General features: G+C 33.1%; 1 protein-coding gene across 1 annotated transcript; it reads left to right on the plus strand.

The window, feature by feature from the left end:
* The first annotated feature begins 2,666 nt into the window (after positions 1–2,666).
* On the plus strand, positions 2,667–4,035 carry LOC148599221 (uncharacterized). Its single transcript, XM_088557176.1, has 3 exons — positions 2,667–2,759; positions 2,988–3,237; positions 3,581–4,035. Exons 1-3 carry the CDS (start codon positions 2,667–2,669, stop codon positions 4,033–4,035), a joined length of 798 nt encoding a protein of 265 aa, XP_088413302.1.
* The last annotated feature ends 8,943 nt before the right edge of the window (positions 4,036–12,978 follow it).

The following is a 12,978-nucleotide window of genomic DNA, read 5'->3' on the forward strand; positions in this document are numbered from 1 at the left end:
AAAATAAGTTTTTATGGGGTAAGTAACTGTTTCTGATTTAGAAATTAAAAAGTGAATTTAATGGTTTTTTTTGTCATGCAAAAGACTACAAAGACTGCTACTAATATTTCAATTTCTAATTGACCTCATACTTGTACTTGAACTAATTGACCTGTATAATGACAAAACAGAGTAATCAAGTGAACCAAGATTCTAGCGGAAATCAAAAGAATGTAATCCAGGGACAAAGACCAGACGTTGAAAACAGACAAACAATAAAAAATAAATAAAAACTAAATATAGGTCTTAACATTAAACAAAATAGTAAGGCTTGGCACTATAACTTTTCTGGAACTATATAATGATGGTTGTTTTTATATTTCCTTTGTATGAACTAATATCAAAAAGAGATATGACAAGATATTAAAATAGTTAAGAACAACATTTTATTTATATGTTGTTTATCAGTCTAATGATACTGTTTAATAATAACTGTTTTTTTTATTTGTACATAATCCATGGAAAGCAATTCAACCTCAATCATTTGAACTTGAAAGTTTACCGCTGAGCTAATAAAGTCTGTCATTATATCTAAGTGTTAGCCTTTCCTAATCAAGTGGAAAGAATTTCAAAATTATTAACTCAAACAAGCAGTAATTAACTTGCATTGATCAATAACTTTATATTTGTTTATTGTTTATAAACTAATATCAATGAGGTATCAATGGTCTGGATGTCAAATTTACACTTGACCAACCCATAACCCTGGAATGCTTTATGGGGCAACTGTGCACTAGTTAATAACGTTCTTGATTTCAAAAGGTCATAAAGAGGTTAACACGGAGAACACAACAAAAGTAGCGATTTGTGAGAATTTTTTGTACGTTTGATTTGAGTGCGATAATTTACGTCGATCATTTCATTTTATTTACTAGTATTTAAAAAAAAATATCATAAATAATAATAATGTAAAATAAAAAATTTTTTGTTTAAATTCTATGAGACATTTCTATGATAAATATTTTCTAAAAGCAATATGATTGGTTAATAATGAGTACTTCTGTTTTGTTGTGACATAAAAGATAAAATTAAAACACAAAGGAAAGGATGAACAGACTGCATTTTAAGATGGAGGCATTAAGAATACGGATATTATTTTTCGTTTTAAGTCTTGTATGTACATTTGGAAGTCAAATGTCATTGTTTAATATGGAGAATTACAATTTGGTCGCCGTTAACCACAGACTTGGAGAATATATGGTTCGAACTTTTGTGAGTATAATTGGTTTTATTTTTTCGATGTAACCATTGCTTAACGCGTGTATGTTATATATGGTAAAACCTTTTGTGAGCTCAAAAAATATTGTTCTAAATTCTACGTCACAAAGACGATTAAAAATGATGAAATGTGAAATTTTACATGTTTATTGTTTGTAACCAGTAACTAGGGAGTGAAATGGAGCTTTCTTTAAAGAAAACAATAAAATCTTTATTATAAGACAAATTCTAAGGTACACTCAATTTTAAGTCAAACTTTAATTTAATTTGAAAATCATTCGAGAGGAAATTTGCATTTCAAATTTTACGTTGTGAAGGTTGTGCAACGTCTTCAAAGAGTAATCAAGGAAACCAAGGTTATAGCAAAAGAATGCAATCCAGGGACAAAGACCAGACATTGAAAACAGACATAAACAGCAAAGAACATAGGTAACTAAAATCATACATACAAAGTAACAAAAGCAAATATGCAACTCGGACGCCACTAAAATCTGGGATCATGGACCAGGTGCACCGCCGAGTTGCTCATAAAAATTCATGTCCGGGGTAGACAAACGAGGAAACGAAAACTATGACCGGTTGAATAAATCAGTTTTCATGGTGCAGATGGATACACCATAACGATCCACGAGTTCATGATGACGACCATAAAACTTTTGTAGTGATGACTTCAATCTTGTAGCAACATAACCCTGTGCCAGAAGCCTATTTGTTAGAATTCTAGCGCGATACAAAAAGTCTGCGTAGTTTCGGCAAGCTCTGGCATAACGTATGAGTTGTGATATGAACACTCCATACGCAGGTGCTGAAGGGATGTTGCCATAGATGAAAGGAAAGTTGACAATTTTGAATGAAAAGTCATTACATTTATAGATTTTGTTTCAAATACCAGAAAGACTTTATCATATATCTTCTGCTTGGGCTAATGATAAAATGTGCTATTTGCTCCTAAAATTAGGGTAAAAAAGTCTTTGTCGTTATATTTTGAAATTAATTTGGGAATTCAAATATCATCTATTCAACTTTTAATCAGACGTAAAAGATATTGTTCTGACCAGGCTGTGAATAAGAAAACATGCACAAATCTGAATTAAAGTAGTTAAAGGCTACTATTGTTCTTTCTATCTGATACTGTCTACATCAGTGAAATGCTGCGATTAAATAAAACTTGATTTGACATAACACCACACCTTTCTATCAACACTTCCATTCTGCATAAAAAAGTATTATTGATATTGTTTTCATTTCAGACCGAATGTGCGTTGTTATGCTCGATGTGCTCGAACTGTGCTCGTTGGACCGCTGACGCACATAACCTTAAACAACGGGCACATGGTCAATGCATTTTGTTTCAAGCCGAAACATCACTTGAACCATATGTTTATACAAATATAACAGATTATTATACCATGTCACGTGATCAAATATTGACCGGAACAGAAAGTACAATCGATATGGAATCTTCTAGTGCAGCACCTAAAACAACGTCAACGAACAATGCGGTAGGCAAACAAGATCCTTTTCTTTTTCTTTCTTATTTTGTCACTACATTACCGATATAGATAAAAAAAACTAGCTATAGGATATTTATTCACATGTATATATATATTTTCATACATTTTGTATGTTTATGCTGATGACATATAGGTATTGATAATAGTTTGATATCCTGCAACATGTTATATACTATTATTGCCGTCTGTTTACTTAACTATGTTTTCATTTGTCAGTCCTACATCATTGGAGCTGTGGAAACGGTACAAAGTGTTTGTAACCTCTACTCATATTTTGACATAGTTGTACTGACAGTAGATGGTGTGTACGTATATGATGACGTCACACATCTATACTCCCCTCCTGGACCATGTAAGCCTGTACAGAGCTTTCACTCAGTATTTAATGCATATCCAGATTTACCGGACATCACCGAAGTGAAGACTATCCATTCTTTTAACACAGATAGGGTGGAAATCTATACAGGTGGGTATCTCTAAACACAGATAGGGTGGAAATCTATACAGGTGGGTATCTATCTAAACACAGATAGGGTGGAAATCTATACAGGTGGGTATCTATACAGGTGGGCATCTGTACGAAAAAAAATCGTAATATTTAGAGATTTGAATCTGGGCACTTTGTGAAAAGCTGGAAAATGACCAAAACTCGGTGACTTCGTATTCAAAAATATCACCATTCATTAAATAATTATGTTCACTCTAATCTTAGTAAAAACATAATGCAAAAAAAATATGGAATAATCTTTGTTTTATATTTTAATTTTTTATGTGCAACATTAAATACCATACTGACCTTTATATTCCAGAAACGCAAGTTTGGGCATTTATATTTGCCGGAACAAGCCAATTTACTGAGCATGGCTACCCAATGTCAATTTCAGATCATTTAAAAAGCAAAACCTCTTTCAATTCCTTGACGGTATTCCCAATAAACCCAGTTTGGTCAACTTTACGGGCAAAATATGGAACACAGGAGCGATACTTTTTCGACGGAACAAGCATCTTGTACTATGGCAACTTTTTACCGTATTTCGCTTCCATACCAAAACAAAGCAAAGAGTTCAATGTCAATGGACAGAATATCAACCCCTGGATCGACCTCCCTGATAATGTAGCAGATGTTATGCTTGAGCCTAGTCAGTACGAAGACTTTATCGTGTTCACATCTGATCTTAAGATCTATTCCTATATCATGGACTACACAGGCAATATAAATGATCCAGTGGTCAGTATTGAATATAGGGGGGATATTATTCTCTAGACAATTAAACAAAATTTGGAATGTTACTAAAACATTCTTATTTTTTTAAATAAAAAAAAATAACTAAAGATAATAATTTTGTCATTAACATTCTTTTTAGCGCATTGTAAAAACTAAATTTAATTCAACATTTCGTTTGAAATGCCTGTATCAAGTCATTTCCATTGCGGTAGTGCTCCGGTTGTGTAATATCTCTTGTGTTATATTTCGTTTGGACTTGACTTGACTATGAATCGGATTAGTGTTCGGTAAAATTGTTGTTTGGAATTTTTGGAACATATTGGTAAAATATAATCTTCCCCTTCCTTCTTATTTAAATTTGACAATTTTCTACGGAAAAACTCCACGTATTCTATCTCAATCTGAAATCGCTCACAGCTAATGATAAGAATTTTCTTACTTCTTAAGTGACAAACAATCTTTTTCTAAGTATAATGGTAATATTTAACTTCATACTTTAAAGAGTGATTAAATAAGCACGAGGATGATTATTATTATTATCATCAGCAATGAAAAGGTCATCTGTATCAATTCAAAAGAGTTAACATGGGAATCAAGATTATAGCGGATATCAAAAGAATGTAATCCAGGGGCGAAGACCAAACATGTAAAACAGACACACACAACAAAGAATATATGATAACCAAAAAAATAAAATAAAATAAAAAATAAAAAAAGTAAATAAAATAAATACAAAAATAACAAAAGTAAAGGAGCAACTTGGACTCCACTAACAACTGGAAGCATGGACCAGATGCACTGGTAGGGTAAGCGTCATCTGCTTTTCTAGAAACACCCGCCGAGTTGCTCATAAAAAGTCAAGTAAGGTGTAGACGAAAGTTGAAAGAGACACTATGACACGATGAACAAAACATCGGAATGATCCACGAGTTGATGAAGATGACTATAAAACTTTGACAGTTTTATGATGCTGAATCAAGCAAATAAACTTTTTTTCCAATATTTGGAGGTTAAAAAAAATATACGTTTTAAACCATTGTGAAAACGTTGACAGATGTCCAAATGCAACATACAGTTTAAAGAAGGTAGACGAAAAAACACTCTGAAAAAGGGGAAACATTTATAACTTGAACTTGGTATCTATCGATAGAAGTATTATACAATGTCGAATGATGAGATGTAAAATGATGAGAAACGACAACAGCTTTGATTCAAGAAGGCACAACATTTTCTATCTAATTAACACACGCATCTTTCATGCTGGTTTCTGTTTTCATAATCATAATAAAAACATAGTACAAAAGTTTTATTAGAACCAAAGTATCAATAATGAAAGATAGGAAACTATGAACTAGAATTGTTTGGGTTATGAAATATGAAATCCAATTGTTTTGTCATAAATTTAATATCTGTTCTGAATAAATGATGATAATATTTGCTTTAAACAATAAAACAGTTTTCTCAGTTTAACTTTACATAATACAAATATAAAATCATTTTATTTTCTGGAAAACAGTTTACTTGATTTTATGAACCAATAAAACGTGGACATGAGTAATCAAAGGATATATATTCTTATGATACAATTTTTTTTTCAAAACTGATATGGTTTTAGAATATATCTCGTAAAATAAATTTTCACTTTGAAACGGATTTGATAAAAAATAACTAGAAAGAACCTAAAAAGAGCACAAAATTCCAGCTAATTTTTACCATTCCTTCATGCTCAGACAATAATGTATTGTGTATTGATTAAAATGATAGGTAATTTAAAACATATGCTACAAGTAGATCGATCAAATTACTTCAACATCATATACAATAATTATTTATGAATATCTAAAGATTAATATTGGAGAAATCTGTTACAATTAAACAATGAAATGGTTTATGTGACGGTATGAAAAACATGGCGACAATGTCAGTTACGACACAATCGTTAATCCTTTTATTGTCGTGGTGGACACTGAGTGCGCTATTTTCAGTTTGGAACAAAACATTACTGCGTTCATATACTGACAAATTTTCCCCGACCAATGTGGTACTGTTCGTAACTCATGTGCATCTCTTTTTCTGTGGCATCATACAATCTCTAGCGACAATAACATTTTCAAATAACAACTTTCATCAGAGGATACATGGCGGACACCTGCAAGCTGCAGTTCTAACAATAATTATGACGTTACTAAGCAACGTTATTACACAACAGCACTCTATAGCATATAACCAAATCGTTAAATCTACTGAACCTGTGTTTGTTTTACTGTTTCGATGGATGTTTCATAAAACTAGTCCTACAAAGCCCAATCTACTTGGGTCACTTTTAATTATTGTAGGAATGACAATATTTGTAACCGGTAAAACAACAAGTATCAATATTGATGCAATAGCTTTTGGTGTGGTAATAGTGATTTCGTCGGCCTATCGATCAACAGTACTGAAGCGCTTATTTGAATCGGACGATATTTCTTCTGTCACATGCTTGATTCATAACGTTGCTTCGATCGTTACAACGGTTCCAACCTTACTAATAACAGACCAAAGTCACTTTTATAAAATTGAATTTGGCATTATTTGTGTTGGGGTAAGTTTCTGGGCATACAATACATTATCATACAATGTTTTGGCGTATATATCTGTGGAGAACCATTCTGTTGGAAAATTCGGAAAAAACGTGTTTATTTTCATTGTATCGGTTTGTTTACTCGGAGAGGCACGGTCTATTAACGAACTTATTGGTATAGTAGTCTGTTGCTTCGGTATTTTCGTATTCATAATAAAAAAGAAATAAAGATATGTTCTAACTATAATTACGAGGTGTATATAAATATTATATTTCATAATAATTTGTTACATTATAATTTATGATATGCTTCTTAAAATGTTATATATTCAAATTTAAATCCAGATATTGTCAAATGCAACGAATATGACGTAATGTTTAGTTTCCTTGTGAAATCAATAAAAATATTATCTAATTAAACTTGATTATGGTTTGTTTTACTTTAAATTTTATAATAGAAATACATTATTTAATCAAAATGTTGAAACGTTTCAGTTCATGCAGTGCTTTTTATGCAGTAATTTACAATAAATTTGTGATTTGGACAGGAGGACGTTTTAAGACAGCAGGACAGATCGTACTTTTTTGTATTGTTGGTATAAAGGTCAAGTGCGAAGATCAAGACGACGTTTTTGAACACTTCTCTGAATCTTTTAGTGTATTTAATGAAGGACTACGCTCGGTCCAACACAATCCGATACTGTTTTTCTGATAGATTATCTGCAAGACCAACAAGTAGATGTTGATCTATATTGCAAAATTCAAGAACCCACTGTAGGTCGCTCATTAGTTTGATTCTTGCATTGCTATAAAGAGGGCATCCAAAAGAGTAATGATGAGCAGTCTCATACGTATGACACGTGGGACTTTGTATAAGATTGATACCAAAGTTTAAAAAGAATGAAGCATTGCGAAGTTGAGTTATCAATACATATACATTTCTTGGGCCGTAGCAAAAATGTTTAGAAACAATTAATTCATCACAAGTGTTCAGTAAACACGATTTAAATTTTTTGGGTGCCTGAATCTCTCTTAATGTTCGTCTATTTTACTCCATTCGACTACTGTCGATGGATAAAAAGATTCACGAGTCACCGACAATCTACAAAAGGGAACAATGATATCTTCACCATTCCGAAGCGGATATGCTCTAGTAGATTGAATCGTCGGAGATCTTGTAAATAATCCGGAGCCATTTTATTATGTTTCATGAAATGAATTTAATTTCTTACGTTTTCGTCAATCTTGTAGTTTTTTTTTCATCCAATTTCGCGATATACTTGTTCCAATTTGGTGAACATCGGTAAGCAAGTTATTACTCTAGCAGCTTCGAGATGTAAAGTTTCTAACTTTTGAGTGTTTACTATCCCACAATTATCCCAGACTTCTGAAGCATATTCAAATAAAGATCGGATATGCAATGTGAGTAGTTTTTCTAAGTGAGTGAGTTTAAATTTTAATTTTCGAAGAATATTAAGATGTTTCTAATCGAGGTAACTAGATTTTCTGTGTGATCGTTCCACTTTGCGTCGTCAATAAAAGTAACTCCCAAATGTTTTGTTAAGCGGAATGTCTATTCCGTTCAGACTGAAATCTATATTTTGAATATCGATTTTTCTGTTTTATTTGGTTTAAGTTCATTACCCATGTTTTTACAATTTGCCAAACGATTAAAGATAGCGATCAATGACATCTTTTATTTCTGTTGCCCGAGTAGCCGAAATATGTATCTTTAGCAAACATTCCGACAAGGGGAAAAGTACTATTTTGTATTTTATTTATATAAATTATGAATGAGTAATCAAGGAAACCAAGGTTATAGCGGTATTCAAAAGGATGTAATCCAGGGACATGGAAAACATACTTACACAACAAAGACCATAAAGTAACTAAAATCCTACATACAAAGTAACAAAAGCAAATGAGCAATTCGGACTCCGCTCAAAACTGGAAGCATTGACCAGGTGCACAGGTAGGGTAAGCGTCCTCTGCTTTTCTAGAAACACCCGTCGAGTGGCTCATAAAAAGTCAAGTCCGGGGTAGACAAACGAAGAAAGGAAACCATGACCCGTTGAATGAATCAGTTTTCATGGTGCAGATGGATACAACATAACGATCCACGAGTTCATGATGACGACCATAAAACTTCTGTAGTGATGACTTCAACCTTGTAGCAACATAACCCTGTTTCAGAAGCCTATTTGTTAGAATTCTAGCCCGATACAAAAAGTCTGCGTAGTCTCGGCAAGCTCTGGCATAACGTATGAGTTGTGATATGAACACTCCATACGCAGGTCCTGAAGGGATGTTGCCACAGACGAAAGGAAAGAAAATTTTGAATGAAAAGTCAGCACGTTTGTCGTAAAGTTTGGTCAATAGTGTTCCTTTACCATCGATTTCTAAGTGTAGGTCAAGATATGAGGCTGACTTCACAGTGTCTGTAGTATCCTTCATCTCAAGTTCTTTGGGGGTAGATACGATGTATCAAATCCCCGAAATTAGGATTGTTTAAAAATAATACGTCATTTATATAGCGGAAACTGAGATTACAGGATCTAGCTAAACGATAGTCTTTCTTTCGGATCAGATCAACTATAAAGTCAGCCTCATAAGAGTGAAGGAAAAGGTCAGCAAGTAAAGGAGCACAATTTATTCCCATTGAAATGTCGACCGTTTGTTGAAAAACATGTCCACCACACTGGACAAAGCTTCCTCTGTTTTTCTAGAAACACCCGCCTAGTTGCTCATAAAAGGTCAAGGTTTGTCATGTGACTGAATCATATCTGCTATTTTCTAACCTATTTGTTTAGTCAAGATAGGCACAATTTGTTTAATAACATCAGGACTGGTTAAGGCTTCGAGAACTTTCCGGAATTAATCGTTTAGACCCTGTTGAAAGATTAGGATGAGAACTGCACAATAATGGAACCTCATCTAGATTAACAGAGTTTGCCATGTTCGTTCTAGATTTTGGCACAAATCGTGTAATCTGTAATATAATACAGACATGTAAATAGTTTCGGCTAGATTCTATTTAGTTTTCAGTGAAAACAAAGTACTATTTGTAATGAGTGCTCGTTTCCACACCTCTACATCTTGCGAATATCCTTCACACTCTTCCCACCTCTAAGCTTCTCTTATCTGTTTCCGATATCATAAGCTCGTACAAACATTTACAACATAATTCACAAATACAGATGTACTGATTAATACGTGCGGGTATTTCCCGCCATATATTTTATGGTAATAGTCTTCTCAAAGTACGGAAAGCCGTTGAATAGGCTAATTAGTAAGGGATAAAGTTATGATATTGTTGTCAAATCATTAAAGATATAATTTTTTGTATTAACATTGATTTGCTCATAGGGTCTTTACATAGAAAATAACAGGCTATATTAAAAAGCTGTGTTCAGCATAACATGGGTTTGTCCTAATTATTAGACTTATGATGTACCGTGGTTCTCAACCCCGCATCGGAAGAATTGATGTTGATATTACATCCGATGAGGACATAACTTTCTGTAGGTCTAAACTGGCCATGAGATAGCATTTCAGTTAAATTGTAGCAGTCCTTTTTTGTCGGTTTAACAAGGGACTAATTTGTTTTCCACGGTGGCTAGATTTTAAAGGGGCAGTTTTTTTTTATCAAACCAAAGTACTTTAACCCCGCCGATTTTTTGCACCTGTCCCAAGTCACTATGTTCTGGCCAATGTATGTCTTTTTTTTTCGATTCCATTTTTAGTTTACTTTTATTTTATGTTGTTAGAGTAAATAGGGAAAATTATTTCTCTGTACCTGTGCATAATTTGCAGCCTGTCCTGTGTTTTGAGGGTTTCTTGTCGTTCATTGAAGATTCATGGGTGGCCTTGAGCTAAAATTTTCCACCCCAGAGGAGTTGTTGTCTTTTTGTCCAAAAAAAAAAAACAAAAACAAAAACAAAAAAAAACAAAACAAAACAAAAACACTTTGCATCTGAATTCACTACGAAGTGTATAAAATGAATTCGTTGTCATAAAGTCGTCATGTGTCATTGTTTCTATGATCTTGCTTTTTTCCGCCAAAAATTGTCAAATTTTAATCAAACAAAATTTCCGTTTTCACTCTTCTTTATCAAAACAACTGTGATGGGTATTGCTTCTACATTTCTACATTTCCAGATTTTGCTGTTTGTTTTCTTAGTAAATAGATAAAGACGAAAAAAAAAGAAATATAAAAAAAGCTTGAAAAAAATATTAATAGTTATGCCTCTATGATATACAATGTATATTATAATGTATATAATACCCATGTAGTTGTTATTTTGTTCAAATCAAATATATTTATAGGAAGTATAGCAATAAACTGCAACCGTGCTGGATTTAGTCGTGATTGTTTCCAGGAAAAAGGAGACACATGATAAATAATAACATTTTGGGTTATTCACTTTAAGTGCGTTTACAATGGAAAAAAAATAATGATTTTCATTTGTTAAGTCCAAAGAAGAGATAGTGGAAAACCATAAATCTGTGCTATCCTCATTTGGTCTCTCTACCAAAGACGGTTATTTACTGTCTATGTATTGGATTCCTAAACTCCACAAGAATCCAAGCAAACAACGTTACATAGCTAGGTCTGCAAAATGTTCCACCAAACCTCTTTCAAAACTTTTACCTTCTATACTCACAGCTGCCAAAGAGGGTCTCCAGTTCTACCACAACACTTGTTACAGACACTGTGCAGTCAGCCTAATATCTTGACCGACACCTCGAGATTAATAGCAAAGAGTAACTATTGACAAATCTTAACGAAAAACGTGAGCACTTTTCATTCAGTATTGTCAATTTTCCTTTCATCTGTGGCAACATCCCTTCAGAACTTGCGTATGGAGTTTTCATATCACAACTCATACGTTATGACAGAGCTGGTCGTAACTACACAGACTTTTTGTATCGCACTAGACTTCTTACAAGTAGTCTCCTAAAAGAGGGTTATTTTGCTATAAGTCCTCACTACAGAAATTTTATGGTCTTCATCATGAATTCGTGGATCGCTACGGTGTATTCATCTGCACCATGAAAACTGATTTGTTCAAGTGTCATAGTTTTCTTTTCCTCCTTTGTTTACCTCGGACGATTTTTTATTTGCAACCCTGCGGGTGTTTCTAGAAAAGCAGAGGACGCTCACCCTACAGCAGCACCTGGTCCATGCTCCCAGTTTTTAGTGGAGTGCGAGTTGCCTCATTTACTTTTGTTACTTTGTATGTATAATTTTAGTTACTTTATAATCTTTGTTGTGTATGTCTGTTTTCCATGTCTGTTCTTTGTCCCTGGATTACATTCTTTTGATTACCACTATTACCTTGTTTCCCTTGATTACTCTTTCAAATTTAATACCACGAGCTAGAAAATTAATGTTAGTGATAACATACTATTTTTATTTTTCAATCCTTGTGTCATTTTAAGGTTATGCATACCTTGGAAAAACTGTAATGAAACTTCCTCAGCATTAATAAGCTGTATTGAAAACGTCAACGTCAGGAAAACATAAAACCCATTGCCTATAGAATTAGCATTGAAGTTTTAGCTTGAAAACATATTATAATCATATCTTTGTGAAAAACATATGATTATCATATGATGCTCGATTTATATGATAATCATATGATGCAAACCATATGATTCTCATGTGTGGCATATTTGCCTGTGTATAATAGTTTGTTTACTCACATGTGAAATGATTCAGGTATTTCATCTGTTTGCGAAGACCGTTTGCTCGATTTAACTCGCACATGGAAAAAAGATCCGCAAACTTGTTAATTCTCGACGTTTTTCAGCACTCGTGGTCATATTTTGGTTACTCACTCTTTTCAAATAATCACGTACAATTTATGATGCCTTTTTTTACAATTGAAGGTCAAAACACATACACCCCACTTACTCAACCAATTAGCCGTTAAAACAATGTTGAAGTAGACATGTAGAAACTATGATTTATGTACATGAAAACAAAAACCACGTACAAACCAATTCTCTACGACAACATGCAGGAAATCTTTAGGAAAAATCTTTGAGAAATCATATGTAACGGGTGCTACACCAAAATGTCAGTTTATCTTCCAGCAAATATGTTTTTTTTTTTTTACTTTTCCAACCAATACTGTATGGTTTGGAGAAAATTATGATTTTTAACAAATACCCGCAAAATTATTCTAGATCAAAGAAAAAGTATATGCCAATAAAACAAATCTAAAATACACAATTGTATTGCACTATACACATTCTTTGGTTGAAGGTTTTATAATCCCGGCAGTTTAATTACAATCTATATTGCAATAAAAGAGAAATTGTGGTTTCAAATTGATATCCCCGATATTATAATAAGTACCTTTTAACCTAAATATGGAATCAAAATATACACATTTATTCATATACAAGTGCAC

This window comes from Perna viridis, chromosome 13 (assembly GCF_037379345.1).
Source record: "Perna viridis isolate PV_CMFRI_1.1 ecotype Kerala chromosome 13, ASM3737934v1, whole genome shotgun sequence".
NCBI classification, from domain to species: domain Eukaryota; kingdom Metazoa; phylum Mollusca; class Bivalvia; order Mytilida; family Mytilidae; genus Perna; species Perna viridis.